Raw genomic sequence first — 20,445 nt, forward strand, 5'->3', positions numbered from 1 at the left:
TGGAAAGGCTATGACGCTATAAATTGACGTTTCTTTTCTACAAAGTCATGCGTTGGGAATATAAAGAATTAGAAATATATAAAAAGTAAAATAAAACCTCTAAATTAATCATGTGCTTAACCGTTGCTTTTGAACAGTGCTTCTTATTAACATAGCAAAATATTAATACGTTGCCACATTTATCATATGCTTAATCATCCTTGAAACAAGTGCAATTAAATGTCACAATAATTAATGTTAATCGATGATCATGTGACTCACATATATTTTATAACAATACTTTTATAATTATGTACTATTATTGCTATTTTGTTTAATAACCATATGATTCTGCCTAGAAATTTTTATTATAGAAATTGACATACTCTGGCATTGGCCGACGATATGGCATGGTCAAAATTAAGAAACACCTATCATGTTTTATCAACCGCCAAAAATTGCCCAAATCACAAATCTGACTGAACCGACAGCTATCGCCCCAAGTAAGACTGCTCAAACAAGCTACAGCTACTGTCCTGCAATCATCTTCCTCCCTCTAACTGAATCATAGAGACCTGAGCCGACACAATATCCAACCAAGAAGGAACTCCCACCACACGCTCCCGAAGACATCACGACGTAAAGCCTGCACCAACTTGAAACCCGACTTTAGCAACGTCACAAACACAGATGAAGATTTGGAAGAAAACAACTTATCCTAATTAATAACTTTTGCAACATTTGCCAAGTAAGGTCTTAAGAATTACCTTAGCCTCATAAAACAATCAACAAACTCTTTAAGAACAATACAAATGCAGAAGAGAGCGGGAACGGAACGGAAGAGCCGTAGTACCAGCTGTACTATTGTACTTAAATTGCTAGGGGATAGGTATCCCGGGTCCCGCACTTCCCATTTTGTCAGAAAGCGTAAAATTAAAATTAACTTCAACAATTGCTAAAGTCTCAAGCAGTAAATATGATTTGAGGTGAAAGACTGAAAAATGACATTATCCTTAGACATCAGTTCAATTAGTGAAATGGGCAAAAATAGAATAATAGTGATTATGCGTAAAACTAACATTCTAACAATAGGTGATGAACAATACAAGAAAATATCAATATTAAAGTGAAATTTAAAATTAAAATAAATTTAAATCTAACAATAAGTGACGAACAATACAAGAAAATGCCAATATTATAGTGAAATTTGAATTAAGTAAATGTGTCAGTGTAATCTTTATCATATAATTTTAATGTATTTGTATGCCTTAGTGTTAGAATACCTGGTATCAATTGAAAACTAAATACAATACAAAAAAATTCAAATAAAAAAAAACAATTTGAATCAGGTATTCACGTGTAAACCTTGTTCATGTCAAGTAATGTATTAATGTAATTCAAGTGTAAGGTGTAGGTTCAATACAAGGTGTAGGAATATATACATTTTCTTTAAATAGTCATTTTTGAGGTGAAAGAATTAAAATAAAAATATTTTGACAATAAAGAATTTTAAGAAAGGTAAAATTTAAGGAAAGGGAATGTTCTGATTGACGAGGGCGTCAATCTACAGCGGGATAGAGGATATGTGACATAAGGACCAGCAACCCCCTCCCCCTTACAGAACTCAGAACCACATCCCTCATTTGTTCACTTTAGAAAGTTTTAAAATAAGAATCTCTTAAACGTCTAAAAATTTTAAAGTTTAAATTCATCATCCCAAAGGATTCGTGGTTTTGGCACAAGATTTACAGCAAGCAAAAGATGATACTTTTTAAACTATCAAAATTGGATTCAAAAATGTAACTTTTGATTAAAGGCAATTAGAAACGAGATTTCTATGACTGGTTTGGTCAACGAACTAGAGGTGAAAATCCTCATTGTAATAAATTTTTTGCAAGCAGGTTAGACCATGTTGGGTAACAAAAAGAACAGTTGTATTGCAACATTTCTGATGTCAATCTACCCAGTACTCAATTTAGAAATCCGGGTTGATTCTGGATATATAAGGTAGACCTGGAAGCCAGGAGAGTATTCAGTAAAATTCTGTCTTTGATGCACAACATACAGCTAACTCATATTGAAGTCATTTTATCTGAAGTTGTATACGAAGTAAGAAAATAAAGTTATTGTCAATAATTGTCTTTGTCTATAAGTCAAGGTATTAGGTACAGTTCCTATTGTCTGTTGGATCGTTCCCAAGGGAATCTGCACAACTCGGGAGACCTGAACATCACGATAATGATTTTGTCTCCATGGTTATAGAGATTTGTCAATAAAACCCTCTCAGTCTATACCCCTTAACTACCATGTTCCCATGTTCAGATTTGTACATCCCCTTAACTATACTTAATAAGAAACCGCCCCCCCGTAACATCTCGAGTCCCTCAAAACAGTTAACTCTAATATTACTACTGAAAAGCAAATCATAGATTCAGATAAGCAAAGCAAGGAAATAACATAAAGAATAAACACAGTGCGTGTGTGTTTATTCCCTAACAATTATATTTAACCCCTAACATTATATGATGAATTAAATAAGGCTATACATGCACCCAATGACAAGAGGTCAGAACACGTCAATCAATCCGAAAGACAAACGTTGCGAGAGGCCATGGACTTACTTAACTACCCGATTAAAAACAGACAAAGTACATTTGAAGCAAACCCAGTCACCAGTAAACAACAATACCATGATGTAACAGATTTTGCATCCTCTGAAGGACATGGCTTTCAAACAATGGAGGCATCCTAAGAAAGCGTTTGACTCTTTCCCAAGCTCCCAAGAATCCTTCACCTTTCCTGAGCCGTAAAATAAACAAGAAGAATAAATTAGCAAACCTTCCACTTCCCGAGAAGAAATCTTTGAAGGACAAGCAGGGTCAACACCAAAATTTCAAATGTCGTCCACTAAAGAACTAGATACTAAATCTACAAACACAAGTTCTTCAGAAACTGACAGTGATTCAGACACAAAAGAACTCAAGGACCCAGAAAGAACAAGGCCACAAAGCGCCACCGCACAGGCCAAAAAGCGCAACTAAAAGGTCAAAAATTTCTGAAGAAACATTATAAAAACTTCGACTTAATATCGCTAGCAAAACCAAATAAAAAATATTCTCAAGCAAAAGAGGAAAAAGTGACAACTAAGTCACGCCGAGTAATCAAAAAACAAGATAAATTAGAACATCAATGAGCAATTTATCAGCCAGGAGTAAAATGAGCAAAATGAGTAAATCATTCACTGATAAAAAAAATGCCTCTTCAAGACAACTTGGTATCATTACCGATAAAAAAAATGCCTCTTCAAGAGCCCCAAACCGGCCAGGTAAATGCTAATTTGGTAATTAACCTGCTTATATGAATAACAATTACTAACAAGGGAAAATGCCGTTGAAAAGAACCTTTAGTAAAACGAACCCTAACATTTTAAGACCTGCCCACAACCGTGTTCCTACACGACAGGACTTTTGGCTTCCAAATAAAACCCGAAGTCTACCAGACCTTTCAAAAATAGATCATGAATTAAACAAAAAAAAATGCTGGAATCAGCGGTGAAAGATGCAGTAAGAAACTACACCCATTTTAAATATCACAAACGATCATGAAATTAACTGTTCAGAAAGCTAATAAACTGACTCCTGTTTCCTACACCCATTTTTTACGCCTACAAAATAATTAAAATATTTCTCTGGTGAGTCAAGTACATATAGGGAATATTTTTAATTATTCCCACAAGAAAAGAATACACCTAGAAATACTACAATAAAACCCTTTAACGAACTCTAATAACAAAGCAGTATCATCAAAGGAATGTTTATACCTAATCATTAGTAAATCAATGTAACTTAAATCTGTTCTTTTTAGAAAAGTTTGGTAAACAAACCTGTCAACGAAAAAGAAACCCAACAAAAGGAAAGAACCTTGGCCCAATTATTTTTTGTTATTCAAATCAAAAATGTCCAAGTAAAAGACAAGGTCTCGGCTGCACAAACCATATAGTTAAAAAGGATGCGAGACTATCAAAAGATCTAACTAAACAAAATTCTTTTCATGTCACTTTAAGTGTTACGCACCTGAAAAACGAAGACGAAGTTGTAACAATTGAAAACGCATTCCTAAGGGCTATAGCTCCTTTTCGAACTGAATTTGCCATTAACCCCTGGAAATCGCTTTCCAAGGCTTTGGAATGTTTAATGAACAAATTTTATATGCAAGATTGAAAAATGAGAAAATAGCTGAAAAACGTTTATGCTCAGTTTTGAAAAAGATCATAGAAGAAACAATAGAAAGTGGAATAAAATTCGAAAACCCAATGCCATGCAAGCCCATTTGACAATATTGAAATTAACAATGAATCCGAAACTGATGTTGGAAGTCAAAAGAATTCATCCATCTTTAACATTAGAATACAACAATATTGAACTAGGCCACGAAACAGTAAAGAGTGTTCAATTATGCTCAATGAATGGCCCCAAGAGTTGAAGTGGTTATTACGAAATAATTGCCGAGTTTAGATTTGATGACTGGACAACCATACAGAAGGACACTAGTTAATTAGAGTAAGAGTTGATGATTTTCGGTAAAAACTAACAGGACGGAAAAATTTTTTTAACCCGACGGGAATTTTTTTTTCTTTTTTTTTCATTTTTTTTTTATAAAAGCCGACGGGAATGGATTATCACATATATTTCATTGTTTACCATTAAGTTTAAATAACTTGTATGTCACCACCAATGGCATGCTAATTAACCTGTATGACTTTTCATGTTACAAAAATTCTGTCTACAATATCCAAATAATCAAATAGAAAGTATTTTGAAAGCCAATAAGTTTATAAATAAAGCCGATCACTCTTCAATCGCTTTAAACTCCTGCCCTAAAAATCTTCAATTATCTTGAGTCGAGCTCTATTCTGTACGAAGATATATTTTTTTTCTCTGGACGAGTAAAATAATTCTTCAAAAATTAAATAGAACATTGATTTTTCAATATAAAACCCAGCTGTCGAAGAAAAATTACCTGTTGTCAAATCGAATCAAACCAAGTTTAACAAAAAAAAATGTAACAAAATTTTTTGCAGCCTGGCCAAGTTCCTCTGACAAAACAACTTACCAAATGCTTTGCCCAAACGGTTCTTTTGATCAAAGCAGCAAATCGGCTAGAATTTATCGTTTAAAACAAGTGAACTCATACAAAAACCATTCTAAATGGAGGTCAAAGCTAGTAGCATAAGCTTTAATGAAGTAAAACCAATACCTATTATAATAATACAAATGTGCAGTACTTCCTGTGCAATACTTTCTATTAGCAGTGTTACACGACTGATAAGTAGTGTGGCCATAAAAAGGTAAGCCTACTTCTGCGGTCAAAATCAAAACAATACGGAAAAAAGGAACTTCTTATTGCTAACATTGGTAACAATATAATTTTTATATCGTCAATAAGTATGTGTGGTCATAACAGTACCACGCTTCCCTACTTTATATTAAAAAATTTTATTAAACAACAAGAAATTCTTTTGAACTTACACTCTTTTTGCCTTAACACAGCCTGAATTCGGCCCAACTTGATTCGAAAAAATTACTGATAATAGAAAATGTTTTAAACTAATATTTTTCCTAGTGTATCACATCTAGCATGACATACAGTCAATGATTAGACAGACCTAAAATACTTTACATAAAATCATTAGCCCTTAAATAAATGAAATAAAAATCGTATTTAAACTAATCACTTAATTGACATTTTCTAGAAAGAAAATGAAGATCATAACAATTTTGATGACCATGTGTATCCATACCCATATACAAGACCGACACGCAGTCTCTAACTATATACAAAATGAATTTACCGATATATCTTGCTGAAAACAAATAGCCGGCAGACTTTGTGTTTGCTTTTAGATGGAGGAGTCGCAAAAAGACGGGTTAGAGGACCGGCAGACTTTGTGTTTGCTTTTAGATGGAGGAGTCGCAAAAAGACGGGTTAGAGGACCAAACTTTGTGAAAAACTAGCCTTTTACTGGAAACTCAGTATTATTAGAGAATTGAGACCTAAAAATGCTTATTAGAGAATTCCATGGCCGGCAAAAGAATATGAAGAGCTTTACAAGCTTGTCTTTTTTTCTATGGGCTAATTCAGGATTGTTCTGCTCCTAATATTGTTTTGTGTTTTCAGTCAAGAACTATTTTTTCATAATTCTAGGGCCATGGGAAAACAACAACAGTCCCTAGCATAAATCCAAAAGATGAAACTCTTTAAAGGGAAATAGCACAGAACGATGCTAACTACTGCATTTAATATGGTAAAATAGAAATAGATTATTGCCAGTCAACCACAGTAAATTCACTTTCAGCCTTCAATCAAGTTTTCAAAAGCCTTTACACCCCTTTTCATATCCAAGAGACCCAATATTCCTCAGCCGTTATCCAAGAAATGATACAAATTTGTTTTACAGATTAATGTCTATTACCTTGCATCATACATCCTCATTAGCCATTGGTATCAAAATGGGTGTCGTTCAGTCTCTTCTTCTCTCCTAAATAACATCCAACTGCCAGGTTTTATAGACATTGTTCTTCCTTTTTTGAAGTTGCGCTTCTTTTATATTACGGTGAGAATTCTGCGCCTGTAAAAGCACATAATTTATGTGAAGGAAAAAGATACATTTTTACCACCGTACTTGCCTCATAACACCGGGCTTAGGTAAGTTGATCTGCGAATCAGTAGTTTTTTAAACAGATGAAACACGATTCCGAAATGGTGAGTGGGAGACATGAGCTGGCACGTACGCAGGGGATGCACCCCTCCCCTCTGAAACCCAACGATTTGTTTTATTTCCACATAATTTTCTAATACCTCTCAAATAATAAGGGATTTGTAGGATTTGTGACCCCCCAGAAACACATTCCTTCGAATGTGCCGGGACAGGGGCATTCAATCCCACCACCCCTTCACCGAAAAAAGCGTAGTTGTTATTGTTTGAATATAGACCACAAAGATTGTGTCGCAACGAAAGACTCAAAAGAAAACTAGAAAAACATCTAACCGAGAAATCAAACAAAATTGAAGTACTAAAAACGAAACAAAATAAAAATTGACAAAATTAACCAAAGGATATCCAGTTGCTTTAAAAATGTAGGGTACAAAAAGTAAGCAAGAAGATAAAAATCAGCGTTTTATATAGAAAGTATTGAGAGGATTATCCGGGCAGATAAATAAATAGTAGCCTAATTAGTGATCAAATGAAAATTTCTAGAAAATGAGGAAACTGGGACTGAATGTTTGTCCTACTGTCAAAAAATATCACTAGTTCCATCTAGCGTTTGACAGATCTTGCCGCTATTGTTTTCTTTCTTTAACTTAGCAAATTTCCTAGTTTCAGAAACAGAGATCAAGTGCTTATTACTATGGTAATGTTGCCTTACAATTACACGAAAAGAACTGAAGAAACGCCAAACACAAGACCAGGCGTTGGTCACTTTTTCTTCGACAATAGCGCAAAATTTAACTGTTTTAAGTTTCCAAGATCTCATCGAGATTTTCTTCATTTAGAATTACGCAAGCATCACAACTTATAGCATTGCAAAGAAAAAAAAAAGAAAAAACAAGTATAGCCTACAGTTAGATTACCCATCAGATACAATTTCAAATTTGATATTCTCCGCTGTCACAGTTTAATACTACTCAAACCCTCCTAAAAGACCGATACGCAGTCCCTAACTATATGCAAACTGAACTTACTAATATATCTTGCTAAAAAAAAAATAGCCGGTAGAGACTTGTGTTTGCTTTTACACAGAATACTCGAAAGATTCGTGTTAGAAGACCAAACTTTGTGAAAAACTAGCACTTCACTGAAAACTAAAATTTATTAGAGAATTGAGACCTAAAAATGATTATTAGAGAATTCCATTAATAATATAACTTTCAAAATTTAAGGGAAGGAGCAACAAATATTCATAATCTCCGCTGTCATGTTATATACTACTCAAACTCTCCTAAATACCGACAGGCAGTCCTTAACTGTAAGCAAAATGAACTAGATCTACGTTAAACATTTATGAACATAAGATGTTGCTGCAAGCTTTGTTTGGCTTCGCCAAGTAAAGTGTTGCGCGAGGAATACTTTGGTTTTGTTTCCTCGCTTCGATTAAATGCTGAAGTTGTTAATCTGTAAGGATCTTAAAAAAATACTAGATACACCAAGTCGCAAATGTTGCAAGCCCTTCAATGCAACTAGCAAAAGTTGGAAACCCCTCATCGCTGAGGAAGATTATAGCCTAACAGCCGATCATTACTTACAAGTCCCCTACATGTCTTACAACTAGAACCTAATTGATCTTACCATCAAATACACCGGAAACAAATGATAGGTACACTAGCTAGAAAAAGTTGCAAACCCCTCATTGCCGAAGATGATTATGAGCTAACAGCCGACTGCTGCTTCAAATCTCACAGTTGGTATAGGGTCCAATGTCAAGTCTCACAATTGGTATCGGGCTATTTTTGGTTTCAGTGTCCACCTTACTTTACTGAAGTTGTAAACCCCTTTAAACTTTCACACTGGTATATCTTATGAAGAAATTTTTCTGCTAAAAATGGATAGCATATACTTTGATCAGCTCATCAAGAGCTATCGAGTGCCGTCAAAAAAAAATCTATCCGTCTTAGTTCAAAAGTTGACTTTTTTCTAGAGCTTTGAGATTTTAAATAAGCAAAAATTAGTTGAACTTAAGAAGATGCTAAGTGATGAAAACCCTATGATAGAGTGTTTACAGAAGATATGATGGTCCAACCTAACAATTACCAATTTAAAGGGATATAACTTGGCCAGAATAGACCGAAAAAACAGGAAATCAACATTCAAATAGTGGAGGAGTAGCCATTTTAACAAATGAAGATTGTTCCCAAATAAAAGAAATTTTAGATTTAACAAATGATATGATAAACTTAAAGTCGTAAATTACGTCGTTAATTTTTGAGATTTTAGATTTAACAAATAATAATAAATTTAGAAGTCATTATAGTAAAGTGTGTTAGAATAGAAATAGAATAGAATAGATAAACCTACCGTATAGGTTTATACGGTAACAAACATTTATAATAATAATAGTTAAAATTATAAAAGATGATCTTGACCTCATATACAAGAAACTGGAGGGAACTAAGATCATAAGTGGGGATTTTAATGGCGGCATTCTTTTTTTGTGGGAATCTAATGGCAGTCAAAATAGGTCAGGATAGGATAATGAATTTTGGATTAAATTACTTTGAAATGAACATGTTGAAAGTACTTTTGGATTTAATTACTTTGGAATGACCATGTTGAAAGTAAAGTGAAAGTCACCAGATAATATTCACTAAAGTTGTTATATGCCACCAGAGCCACTTGGGATCTTAAACCATTTTCCCTAAGATAGTTATATATAGCTGCTATTGAATCCACCATTTTATATGCAATACATACATGGTTATCAGCGCTGAATAAAAAGAAAACTCTAAAAAGTTAGCATCTGTCCAAAGAATTTCAATGATTTTGATTTTCAAGGCTTTTTTATCCGCTAAATTATTTGGTCACCCCTAAATAATTTAAATAGCCATAAATTAAATGAACATACATATTATACTGACTCGCAAGCAAATTATGTATTCGTAAATTCCGTTTCTTCCTCTAATACTTTAAATGAAATTAGGTAAACTTTACGCATAAACCTATATATGAAATGGTATGAAATATTCTGCCAAACTGTTAAGCCCTGGACCTTCCAGATTGTCGCTGATCATGATGACCTTCTTCAAGTTGCAAAAACTTCTCCTAATTATAAACTGAAACAAATTTTTACTTGTCATTGTAAATTAAATTCCTTTTTATATAGAATTAATAGAAGTAATTGTTCCAAATGTGATTGTGGAGATTTTTTGAGTGTAAACTTTTTGAAAATGAAAGAGCCGAACTGCAATTTAGATTACAAGAGTTTTCTTACTCTGATATTATAATTATTAATGTTATTTGATTTATTAAAAAGGCTCAAAATGCCGTTCTAACATACTTGAGTCAAACAAAGAGATTGTGTATTTTTTTTTTCTTTGTGTTATTTAGTAGATTGTATTTTGTAGCTGTATTTGTGATTTAATATATGTGTTGTATTTTGCAGATTAGATAGTGAAACCCTCTGTATGGGTTTAGTCACTAAATAAAATCATTCATTCATTCATACCATAAGGGATAAGCCCTTCGCTACAGCTCTTTTCTTCTCTTATATGTGTGTCTACAACATCTCTCAGTCTAAAAAGCAATACATTACTAGAAATTTTTTAATAGGAGACCAGGCTAATGCCTCGACAATTACCACACACACACTCTGATTAACTTTCTTAAACAGTAGTTAAATTAAGATTTCCCTGAAATTACTAGGTTCTTCCTCTTTTGCGCAGACCATATTCATAATCTTCACTAAGTTATTTTCAACCTCAGAGCCATACTTCAGAAATACATCTTGTATAGTTTAATCATGTACCGGCTGAAAGAATTTCCTTTTCTTTGTGTGATTTTCCCATTTGAAATTGAATTAAGAATTGGGAAGCTAAGAAATGCTCTGTCCTTTTGATATCCTATTTCTTTTTATTGGAATTTTGGTTTGAAAGTGTTCATCCGATCTCGTTTATTTTCCGAACTATACGAAGAATCCTTTGCTGTATCTTTGCAGAAGAAAAAAATCCTTCCCCCTCTTGCAGATCTGGGACAATTCGGGAGCCTCAGTTCTACATCTACCTCCCATTATATTCACATAATAGAATAGAACATAATTATTCACTACATATCCTTCTTTATTCATCCGCATCTTGAATATGCTTCTCCGGTTTGGAACCCAAAAATTTCACCGGAAATCCAATAAAATTAACTTTATTCAAAGGATAGCCTCTTGATTTGAAGTTATACTGCTTGACTTCAAGATACGAAAAAAAATACCCCTTATATCCAGGGAGAAATTGACAAAAAAAATATCCAAATTATAAAATAGTAAAATTTTAATAAATTACAAAAATCATCTTTTTTTTCATATTATGGTCCATACAATATGGCCTAAAATTTATATACGTGTTTTTAAATATTTTTATTGTTTTCATAATATGACAGTGCATTCCTTTCCCAGTTTCATATATGGAACTATTTATAAGCCTTTTGTATGTTATTCTACTTTTGCTTTTACTTCAGGATAAAATTCGGCCCAGCCAGACTTGTGAGTAATCTTAAAATTAAATTTTATCTTACTGTTTGGATTTTATGGCGTTGACATTTGCTTAAATCATGCTTAAATCAAATCATTTGCTTAAATCAAAAGGAAAATGTTTAATATTTGAAAATTTGAACCGTAAGCAAAGTTACATTATTCAGCTCTAACTAATCGACTACCTGTAAATGAGGATATATGTTTTCAAATTTTAAATTTGTTACTAATTTAAAAAACTTAGTTAATGTCTCCTTCTAAATTTCTATCACCAAAACAAAACTTCAATTACCAAATGTATAATTTGCTGACTGAAAGACAAAAAGCGAATTCACACGAACTATTATACCAATTGTCTTATAATTTAGTTTTATTGGGCTGCATTTGAGATTGCTATCCATTAGAGGGGACTTAAAATCAAATAGCGTCAATTAAATCAAGGATAAACGACGAGTTCGCCTGTTACCGATAGTTAGGAATTAACTCAAGGATAGTTAATGCAAGTTTACCCTCAGTCAGAAAAATAATATATTTGTTGAGCACCCATCACACAATAATTTGTGGCCTCTACCTAGTCTCCAGTATTAATCCAGCATTATAGTCTCCAGTATTAACTCCTGATTTAATACGAAACCAGCCACTAACATCATGTTCTACCTTAACCACAGCAGTGTTATCAAACAGTTCGTGGTAACAAACTGTAATAATGAGGGACCCGGCTGAATAGTAACCGATACTGTAAAAAACGGAATTTTGATACCAATACATATATCAACTGAATCGGACTTTTATGCTGATTTTAAATATATATGTTTCATCAAGTTAAATACTACCCATAAAAATTACGAGCCTGAGAAAATGCGTTATTAAATCTTTATGGAAAGCACACAATCAGATTCAGCATATCAGAGAACTAGAAGTTTCAAGCTCCTATCTGCAAAAGTCATGAAAAAATCAAAGAAAAATCCTGATGTTTATTTCTTTTTTATTCTTTTTTTTTTCATGGGTGATCCTCCTGACCCAATGCTCAAGAATGTTGCGAAAGACCTCATTCTAACAGAGTTTATAAGTACTATAGCCCTTTCGAAGTGACCACAAAAAAATGAAGTACAACTAGGCCCCTTCCAACGCTCAGTTCATCGGGGGAGGGGTTACGTGGGAGTATGTCTCCATTGAGGAATTTATCGTGAGAGAAAAGAATTTCCATGTAGGGGGCGCAGGATTTTCCGGCATTATTAAAAAAAAACCATAAGAAATTAAATTGAAAAGAAAAAGTTTTTTCAATTGAAAGTAAAGAACAACATAAAACTTAAAACAAACAGAAATTATTAGGCATATGAGGGGGTTGGTCCCTTCCTCAATACTTCGTTTTTTACGCTAAATTACTTTTAGTAATTTCAAAAGAGCTATTTATTCTAATTAAACGGCCTTTGTGATTCAAGGGTCATTCTTAAAGAATTGGAACAAAATTCTAAATTTAGTATAAAGAGCAAGGTATTGACGAGGGGACAAACCCTCTCGTATACGTAATAAAAATATACAAATAGAGAAGTTTGTTGGGTCAGTTAATTTGTAAGTTACTTATATTTAATACTAATAAAAACGTCCGTAATTAAAATTAGAAGTTTCAGCATCCTTTTTTAATAACCAAAATACTGGAGGGCAACTAGACCCCCTCCCCATCCCCTTTTTTCTCAAAATAGTTCGATAAAAACTTTGAGAATGCCATTTAGCCAAAAAAAGGTGAAGTTAATATGTAAAATTTCATTTTAATTACACATGTACGGTGCGACAAAATCTAAACCTGTCTTATTTCAAAAACGTTAAAAAATTAAAAAAAAAACAAGTTTTTTTTAACTGAAAGAAAGGAACAACATTTAAACTTAAAACGAACAGAAATTATTCTGTATATGAAAGAGGCTGTCACCTCTCTAACGCCTCGCTCTTTACGCTGAAATTTGACTCTTTCTCACAACTCTTACTTTTTAAAACAATAAGAAACTTTAGCGTGAAGATTGGGGTGTTGAGGAAGGAACAGCCCCTTTCATATACGGAATAATTTCTGTTCGTTATAAGTTTTAATGTCGCTCCTTATTTTCAATTAAAAAAAAATTGTTTTTCTTACTTAATTCTAGTACACAGAAATGTATTAGGTACACTGCTGTCTTATTTCTATCGTACTATCTTAACGTACAATTTACTTAATTCTAGTACATATTTGTTTGGTATACCATAAAAGGACAAGACCTTTGCTCTTTTATCAGCAGAAAGGAACGCTTGCTCGTCATCTATAAAACTAAGGACTAAAGGTGTTTGATCACTCAGGCACTTCTCAATTATTAACCTAAAAGGGAAAATTTGGCCAAGACATCCTCAGCACTTTCTAAGACCACACTGTTTTTCTCTCATAAGCTTGTCTAAAGCATCTCTCAGTCTAAAAATCACCATGTTACTAAGTAATTTGCTGCCTACAAAGACCAAAATAATGCCTAGATAAATACCACACTCACTTATACAGTGGTTTAATTAAGCTTTTTTTTTAAATCACTAGCTACTTCCCCTTTTCCGTAATTCATATTAACAATCTTCAGTAATTTATTTATAACCTCAGGGCCATCATGCTTAAACTCATCTTGTATTGTCTAATCATGTACCGGTTGACACGATTTCCCCTTTCTTCCAGTGATTTTTGCACTAGAAATTGAATGAAGAATTGGGTAGCTAAGAAAAGCAAGTGCCTGTCCTTACGATATCCCATTTCCCCTTATTAGAATACTGGTTTTGAAGGTGTCCATCCGATCTCGTTTATTAACTAACTATACAAGGAATTTTTTGTTTATTGGCAGAGACAAAAATCCTTCTTCCTCTTACAGACCTGGGACCATTTGGAAACCTCAGTTCCACATCTACCTATAATTCTATTGCTTATCTTGTCACCCTAACTGGTAAAATTTGTCAAAAGCCTAATGCCTGACTTAAATCAATCTCCATTTAAGATCCAAAATAGTATTTGACTTGGTTAATTACAATGTATTAGTTCAAAACTTGTCACTGAATTCAATATTGACCTTTTCCTAGTAAAATTGGTTGCTTCTTTTACAACAAATAAATCACAAGTAGTCAAACACCATATTCATTGTTTCACCCTCCCTGTTCCCAATGGAGTAACCCAACATACTCTCCAAGTTCGACTCCACAGTCTCGCTAAAGAGTTTTCCCATAAATTAAAATTTATTGATGAGCTTACAGTTATTGAAACCTTCTAAAAAAAAAAATAATGAGTATCCTTATTAACATTGCACAAGATGTCTTGCACAATAATTCCAATATATTTCCTTAACCCTAAAAGGGTAAGCATTCGTAAATATTACGACACCAAAACAAATTTTTGCAGTTACCATTGAAAGGGAAGCTTTGGACAAACCCACCTACCATATATGCTAATACTATGATAAGTCAATTCTTGTACTATCACCGGGGTTTTATTACCTGAAATATTTGGGGAGATATTAAGGATTAGTAGTAAAATTTACGAAAGCCTTACCATCTACTTAACTTTTTCACTTGTTCGAAAAAACTCATATTTTTATTAAAACTGCGTAATTACAAAACTATTTCAAACAATGAGGTCCGGTCAGTTTTCAAACGTTGTTTACAAGCTTTGTAGCAAATTTTGTCAGATATGTGCTTAAAATCTTCTTTTTCAGAAAAGAAGTTACTTCTTTCAGAAAAGAAATTTTAAATGTTTGAAAATTTTAACTACAAACAAAGTTACACTATTCTGCTCTAACTGATCGACTATTTATAAATGAGCAAATACTCTATCAAATTTTTAAATTATCACTAATGTAACTACTGCCCATAATATGATTAAATAGAAGTATCTATAAAATAGAATATTCGAATAGTCGAACTGATCGACTATTTATAAATGAGCAAATACTCTATCAAATTTTTAAATTATCACTAATTTTACTACTGCCCATAATATGATTAAATAGAAGTATCTATAAAATAGAGTATTCGAATAGTCGAACTGATCGACTATTCATAAATGAGCAAATACGCTATCAAATTTTAAAATTATCACTAATGTAACTACTGCCCATAATATGATAAAATAGAAGTAGATAATTGCCAGTCAACTACATTTAATTACAGTTTCAGCCTTTAATCAAGTTTCTAAAAAACCTCATCTCCCTGTTTATATCCAAGAGATAAAACCAAATACTGAGAATCCTTCCTTGAGAAAAATGTAAAATCATGTTCTAATGACATAACGTACATTACTAGTCCGTTAAAAAATCTAATAATGCTTAAAATTAATCTTTTCCAGAATGATAAAACATCTGAGGCTAACTCACTGCGTAAATACGTAAAAACAGAAATACGTAAATATGCTTCTGCGTATTACAAATGCAAAGTCAAGGATTCGTTTTCTACTGAGCCAAAACAGTGGTGCAATAGTAAAAAAAAAAATGTGGAAAAACACATAATAATATAGATTTCCATTTATAAGAAGAGCTCCTTGTTACAGCCAATTATCTGAATAAATTTCTTTCCTCCATAGTTCAAGGCCTCCCTCCCCTCTCTAAGAATACTGATACTGATCTACACTCTCCGAATTTCACTATTATTTCGCCCTCAGAAGTTGAGGCAAAAATTGAAACATTAAAAAGTGCAGCACCTGTCCACTAGACATCCAATTGTTCTAGTTAAAGCCTTTGCAGACATTCTTTCAAAATCTTTGTCGGTACTTTTTCATGAAATTAACTCTACTGGTAAGTCCCCTGATTGTTGGAAATTAGGTTTTATTGCTCCCGTAAAAAAGAAGGTTAGCGAACAGGATTTTGCTGGTGTCCGGCCCATTACTCTTATATGAAAGCTCTTTAACTGATTGGTTGAAAGTAAAATAACCCTAAATGTTGACCAAAGACAATTCAAAAATTTGCGCATTACCTCTACCTCACACTATCTGGTTCACCTTTTGGACACTATATGTAATAAACTTGAAAAACCCAATACCTGGCTCAATGTTATCGCAGTTGACTTACAAAACCTTTTGATTTAATTAGCCATGATACATAAGTTAAAAAAAACTAACCAATGACTTCCTAGTAGACCTCTATTTAATAAGAATAATTTCATTCTTCCTTTCTAAAAGAACGGAAGTCGTCAAATACCTGAATGTATAATCTGATTCCCTCCCAATTTATAATAGAGTACCCCAGGAAACCCTCTTAGGCCCAATTTTATTTCTAACCATGATAAACAGCCTTGGTGTCGATTTCCCGGAGAGATGGAAATTCGTTGACGATTTAACTGTCTTAGAAATATATTTTAGAAACTAAAATTGAAACCCAATGGACATCTTGGAGTCAATATCAGACGAAGCTGTTGCTAGTGATATGAGAGTAAACCCTTTAAAGTCAACAGTTTTAACAATTAGTTTCTTAAAAACTCCCCCTTCTTTCTCCTGTCCAATCCCCCCTGAAAAGTCTATTAATACTATGAAATAACTGGGTGTTACTATCTCAAGCGACTTAAAATGGGATTGCCACGTTTACAATTTCTTAAAACGTACAAATACTGCATTTTCTCTCCTCAAACTCCTTAATAAATTTAAATGTCCTAAATTACATTGTTGAGGATTTTCTCACTTTTGTACGTCTTACCCTCGAATACGCTTGTCCTGTTTGGCATTCTGGCATCTCCAATGAATTGTCGGACAGAATAGCGGCAGTTCAAAAAAGGTGTTTGAGAATTATCTTCAATCAGGGTAAAAAACCTTACATTTCCCTTCTTCCGAAAGTAAATCTAGTCACCCTTAAGGAAAGGAGAGCACCAATTTCCTTGCGTTTTGTCCACAGTGCCTTGCATAACCCTCGTTCTATTTTTCTTTTCCCTAGTGATCATCCCCCCCCCCGTACTCGCCCCTCAAGTATTGTTTCAAGAAAAATCCCTTTTATTACCCTAATAAGAGTTTCCACTGAAAGATGTAGAAGAGCGTTCATCCCTCACATAGTTGAAACTTTAAATCAATAGCCCCCTACCCTCTTTTATGTCACTTTTGTCCTTGTCTTCGGAAAAAACCTTTCATTAATCATAAATATTTGATTTTAACAGGTAATTTGACTTGATTATTTTACAGTATTTGACTTGGAATGCCAATTTGGCAATGTTTTTCTTTTAGCAGGTGATTTTATTTTATCCCCAACCCATTCTGTCTTTGTTTTTGTCATTAGTCGCATAAGGTTCTTTATTTCTTGTACTTTAACCTTTTTTTTCATTTCCGATAAATTTTTTCTCGCCCATTTTTATGCTTGATTGGTGTTTCTTCTACTTTTGCTCTGCTATATTAGTTGTTAGTTTGTTTTGCTTTTTCTTTTTAGACATATGAAGCGAAATCGGGTCTATTAGAGCTTGTGATAGCCTTTTGGAAATAAATATTATCTCATCTTAAGAGACTCAATATTCCTCAACCATTATCCAAGATAGAATACAAATTTGTTTTCCCGATTTATGTCTTCTACCTTATATCCTAATTCACCATAAGCCATTGGTATTACATTGGGTGTCTCTGAATTTCTTCCTCTCTCCGATATAACATCCAACAACCATTTCTAACTTCTATTGACATTGCTTTTCTTTTTGTTTTTTGAAGTTGCGTTTCTTTTATATTACGGTGAGAATTCGGCGCCTGAAAAATAACATAATTTATGAGAAGTAAACAGACACATTTTACTACGGTGCTTGTCTCATAACAACTTGCTTTGGTACGGGAATCAGCGAATGATTTTTTTTTTTTTAATAGATCAAACAGAATTCCGAGACGGTGAACAGGACAAGGGCTGGCATGTACGCAGGGGGTAAACCCCCCCCCCCAAAGAAAAAAAAACTCACCATTCGTTTTTACTTTCACACAATCTTCTGACACCTCTCTCAAAATAAGGGATTTGAAGGATTTGTATCCTCCCGAAACAAATTCCTGCGTACATGCCTTGACAGGGGCATTCAATCCCACCACCCCTTCACACCAAAAAAACGTAGTTTTTTAATGTTTGTCTATAGGCCATTATGATTGTTTTGTAATTTCACAAAAGTCTCGAAAGTAAAATTGAAAATCATATCTAACCGAGAAATCAAACAAAATTAAAGTACTAAAAACAAAACAAAATCAAGAGCTAAGAGCTCATATGGCACTTGTGACAAGGTCAGAAGAGCCAAGAGCTCATATGGCATAAGCTCTAGCAAAATTCTACGAATCAATATACTAATTTCAAAGCAAAATCAGAGGCTTAATGCCGGTCAGGATTTAAAATCAGAGCTCTGAGACACAGGGTCCTTCTAAATATCAGAATTAATTAAGATCCGATCACCCACTCGTAAGTTCAAAATAATTAATTTTTTCTAGATTTTCCTCTCCCTTCAGCCCCCCAGATGGTCGAATTGGGGAAAACAACTTTATCGAGTCAATTTGTGCAAGTCCCTGACACACCTACCAATTTACATCGTCCTAGCACGTCCAGAAGCATCCAACTCGCCAAAGCACTGTGCCTCCCCCTCTAACTCCTCCAAAGAGAGCTGATCCAGTCCGGTTACGTCAATTACGTATCTACAACATTTCTTCATTCTACCCACCAAGTTTCATCCCGATCTCTCCACTCTAAGCTTTTTCCAAGATTTCCGGTTTCCCCCTACAATTCTCCCCAATGTTTCCAGATCTAGTCAGAGTTTGAAATAAGCTCTGAGACAAGCTCTGAGACATGAGTTCCCTCTAAATATAAAATTTCGTTAACATCTGGTCATCTGTTCTAAAGTTAAAAATACCTCAATTTTTCTAATTTTCAAAATTAACACACACACCTCAACTCCCCTAAAGACAGCAGCTCCGTTCTAATTCTGTCAGTCAAGTATTTAAAACTAGTGCTTCTTCTTCCCATGAAGTTTCATCCCGATCTCTCCACTCTGAAGTGTTTTCCAGGATTTTTGGTTTCAAAGATATCCGATTTCCAAGATTTTTGTTTCTCCCCCTCCAGCCCCTATGTCCCCAGAATTCAATTCGAATTGAAAATGGAGCATCTGAGACATAATATCTTTCTATATATCAAGTTTCATGAAGATCCGATCACCGATTTGTAAGATAAAGATACCTCAATTTTCGCGTTTTCCCAGATTTCCGGTTTCACCCTCCAACTGTCCCAATGTCACCCGATCTGGTCAGGATTTAAAATAAGAACTTTGAAGCACAAGATACATCTAAATACCTAATTTAATTAAGATCTGATCACCCGTTCGTATGTCACAAATAACTCATTTTTTCAAATTTTTTGGAATTACCCTCCCCCCCCCAAACTCCCCCAAAGAGAAAAAATGCGATCCGGTAATTTCAGTCGAGTATCTTGTACTTGTGCTTATTCTTCCCACCAAGTTTCATCCTAATCTCTCCACTCTAAGCCTTTTCCAAGATATCCGGTTCACCCCCCCCCCCAACTCCCCCAATGATATTGGATCCAATCGGGATTTAAAATGAGACATCTGAGTTACGAGGTTCTAGTAATATGAAATGTCATTAAGATCCGATCAATCCTTCGTAAGTTAAAAATACTTCATCTTTTCTAATTTTTCAAAAATAACCCTCCCCCCAAAGAGAGCGGATCTATTCCAGTTATGTTAATCACGTATCTAGTACTTTTGCTTATTTTTCGCACCAAGTCTCATCCCAATCCCTCCACTCTAAGTGTTTTTCAAGATTTTAGGTTTCCCCCTCAGACACCCCCGAGTGTCCACTTCCCCCCAATGAAATATCCTCCTAAATATCAAATGTCATTAAAATCTGATGATCCGTTGGTAAGTTAAGAATAACTCATTTTTTCTAATTTTTCCAAATTAACCGTCCCCCACTTCCCCCTCCCAGATCGTCGAATCGAAGAGACGACTATTTTCAATTTAATCTTGTTTGGTCCCTGATACGCCCGCCAAATTTCATCGTCCCAGCTTATCTTGAAGTGCCAAAACGATCAAAACCGAGACCAACAGAATTCACAATCACTATATATCACTTGGTAAAAACCAAGTGCCAAAATTAACCAAAATATATAAAATTAACCAAAGGGTATCCAGTTGCTTTAAAAATGTAGAGGACAGAAAGAAAGCAGGATGACATAATTCAGTGTTTTACAAAGATAGTATTGAGAGGATTGAATGATCAAATAAAAATTTCTAGAAACTGCGA

General features: G+C 33.9%; 1 protein-coding gene across 2 annotated transcripts in view; it reads right to left on the reverse strand.

Annotated features, from left to right (window-relative positions):
- The window catches only part of LOC136041062 (uncharacterized), a 51,996-nt gene extending 32,507 nt beyond the window's left edge, over window positions 1–19,489 (reverse strand). The window contains exons 1-2 of one of the 2 annotated variants that reach the window (XM_065725612.1): window positions 17,744–19,489; window positions 6,452–6,607 (exon numbers count right to left, since the gene is read on the reverse strand). In XM_065725612.1, the coding sequence (XP_065581684.1) occupies window positions 6,452–6,461 (10 nt within the window). In that variant the 5' untranslated portion in view covers window positions 6,462–6,607; window positions 17,744–19,489. Of the gene's footprint in view, window positions 1–6,451; window positions 6,794–17,743 lie in introns of those variants that run through there. The other variant, XM_065725613.1, reaches the window with a different exon arrangement.
- Between the last annotated feature and the right edge of the window lie 956 nt (window positions 19,490–20,445).

The sequence above is a fragment of the Artemia franciscana genome, chromosome 21, assembly GCF_032884065.1.
Source record: "Artemia franciscana chromosome 21, ASM3288406v1, whole genome shotgun sequence".
NCBI lineage: Eukaryota > Metazoa > Arthropoda > Branchiopoda > Anostraca > Artemiidae > Artemia > Artemia franciscana.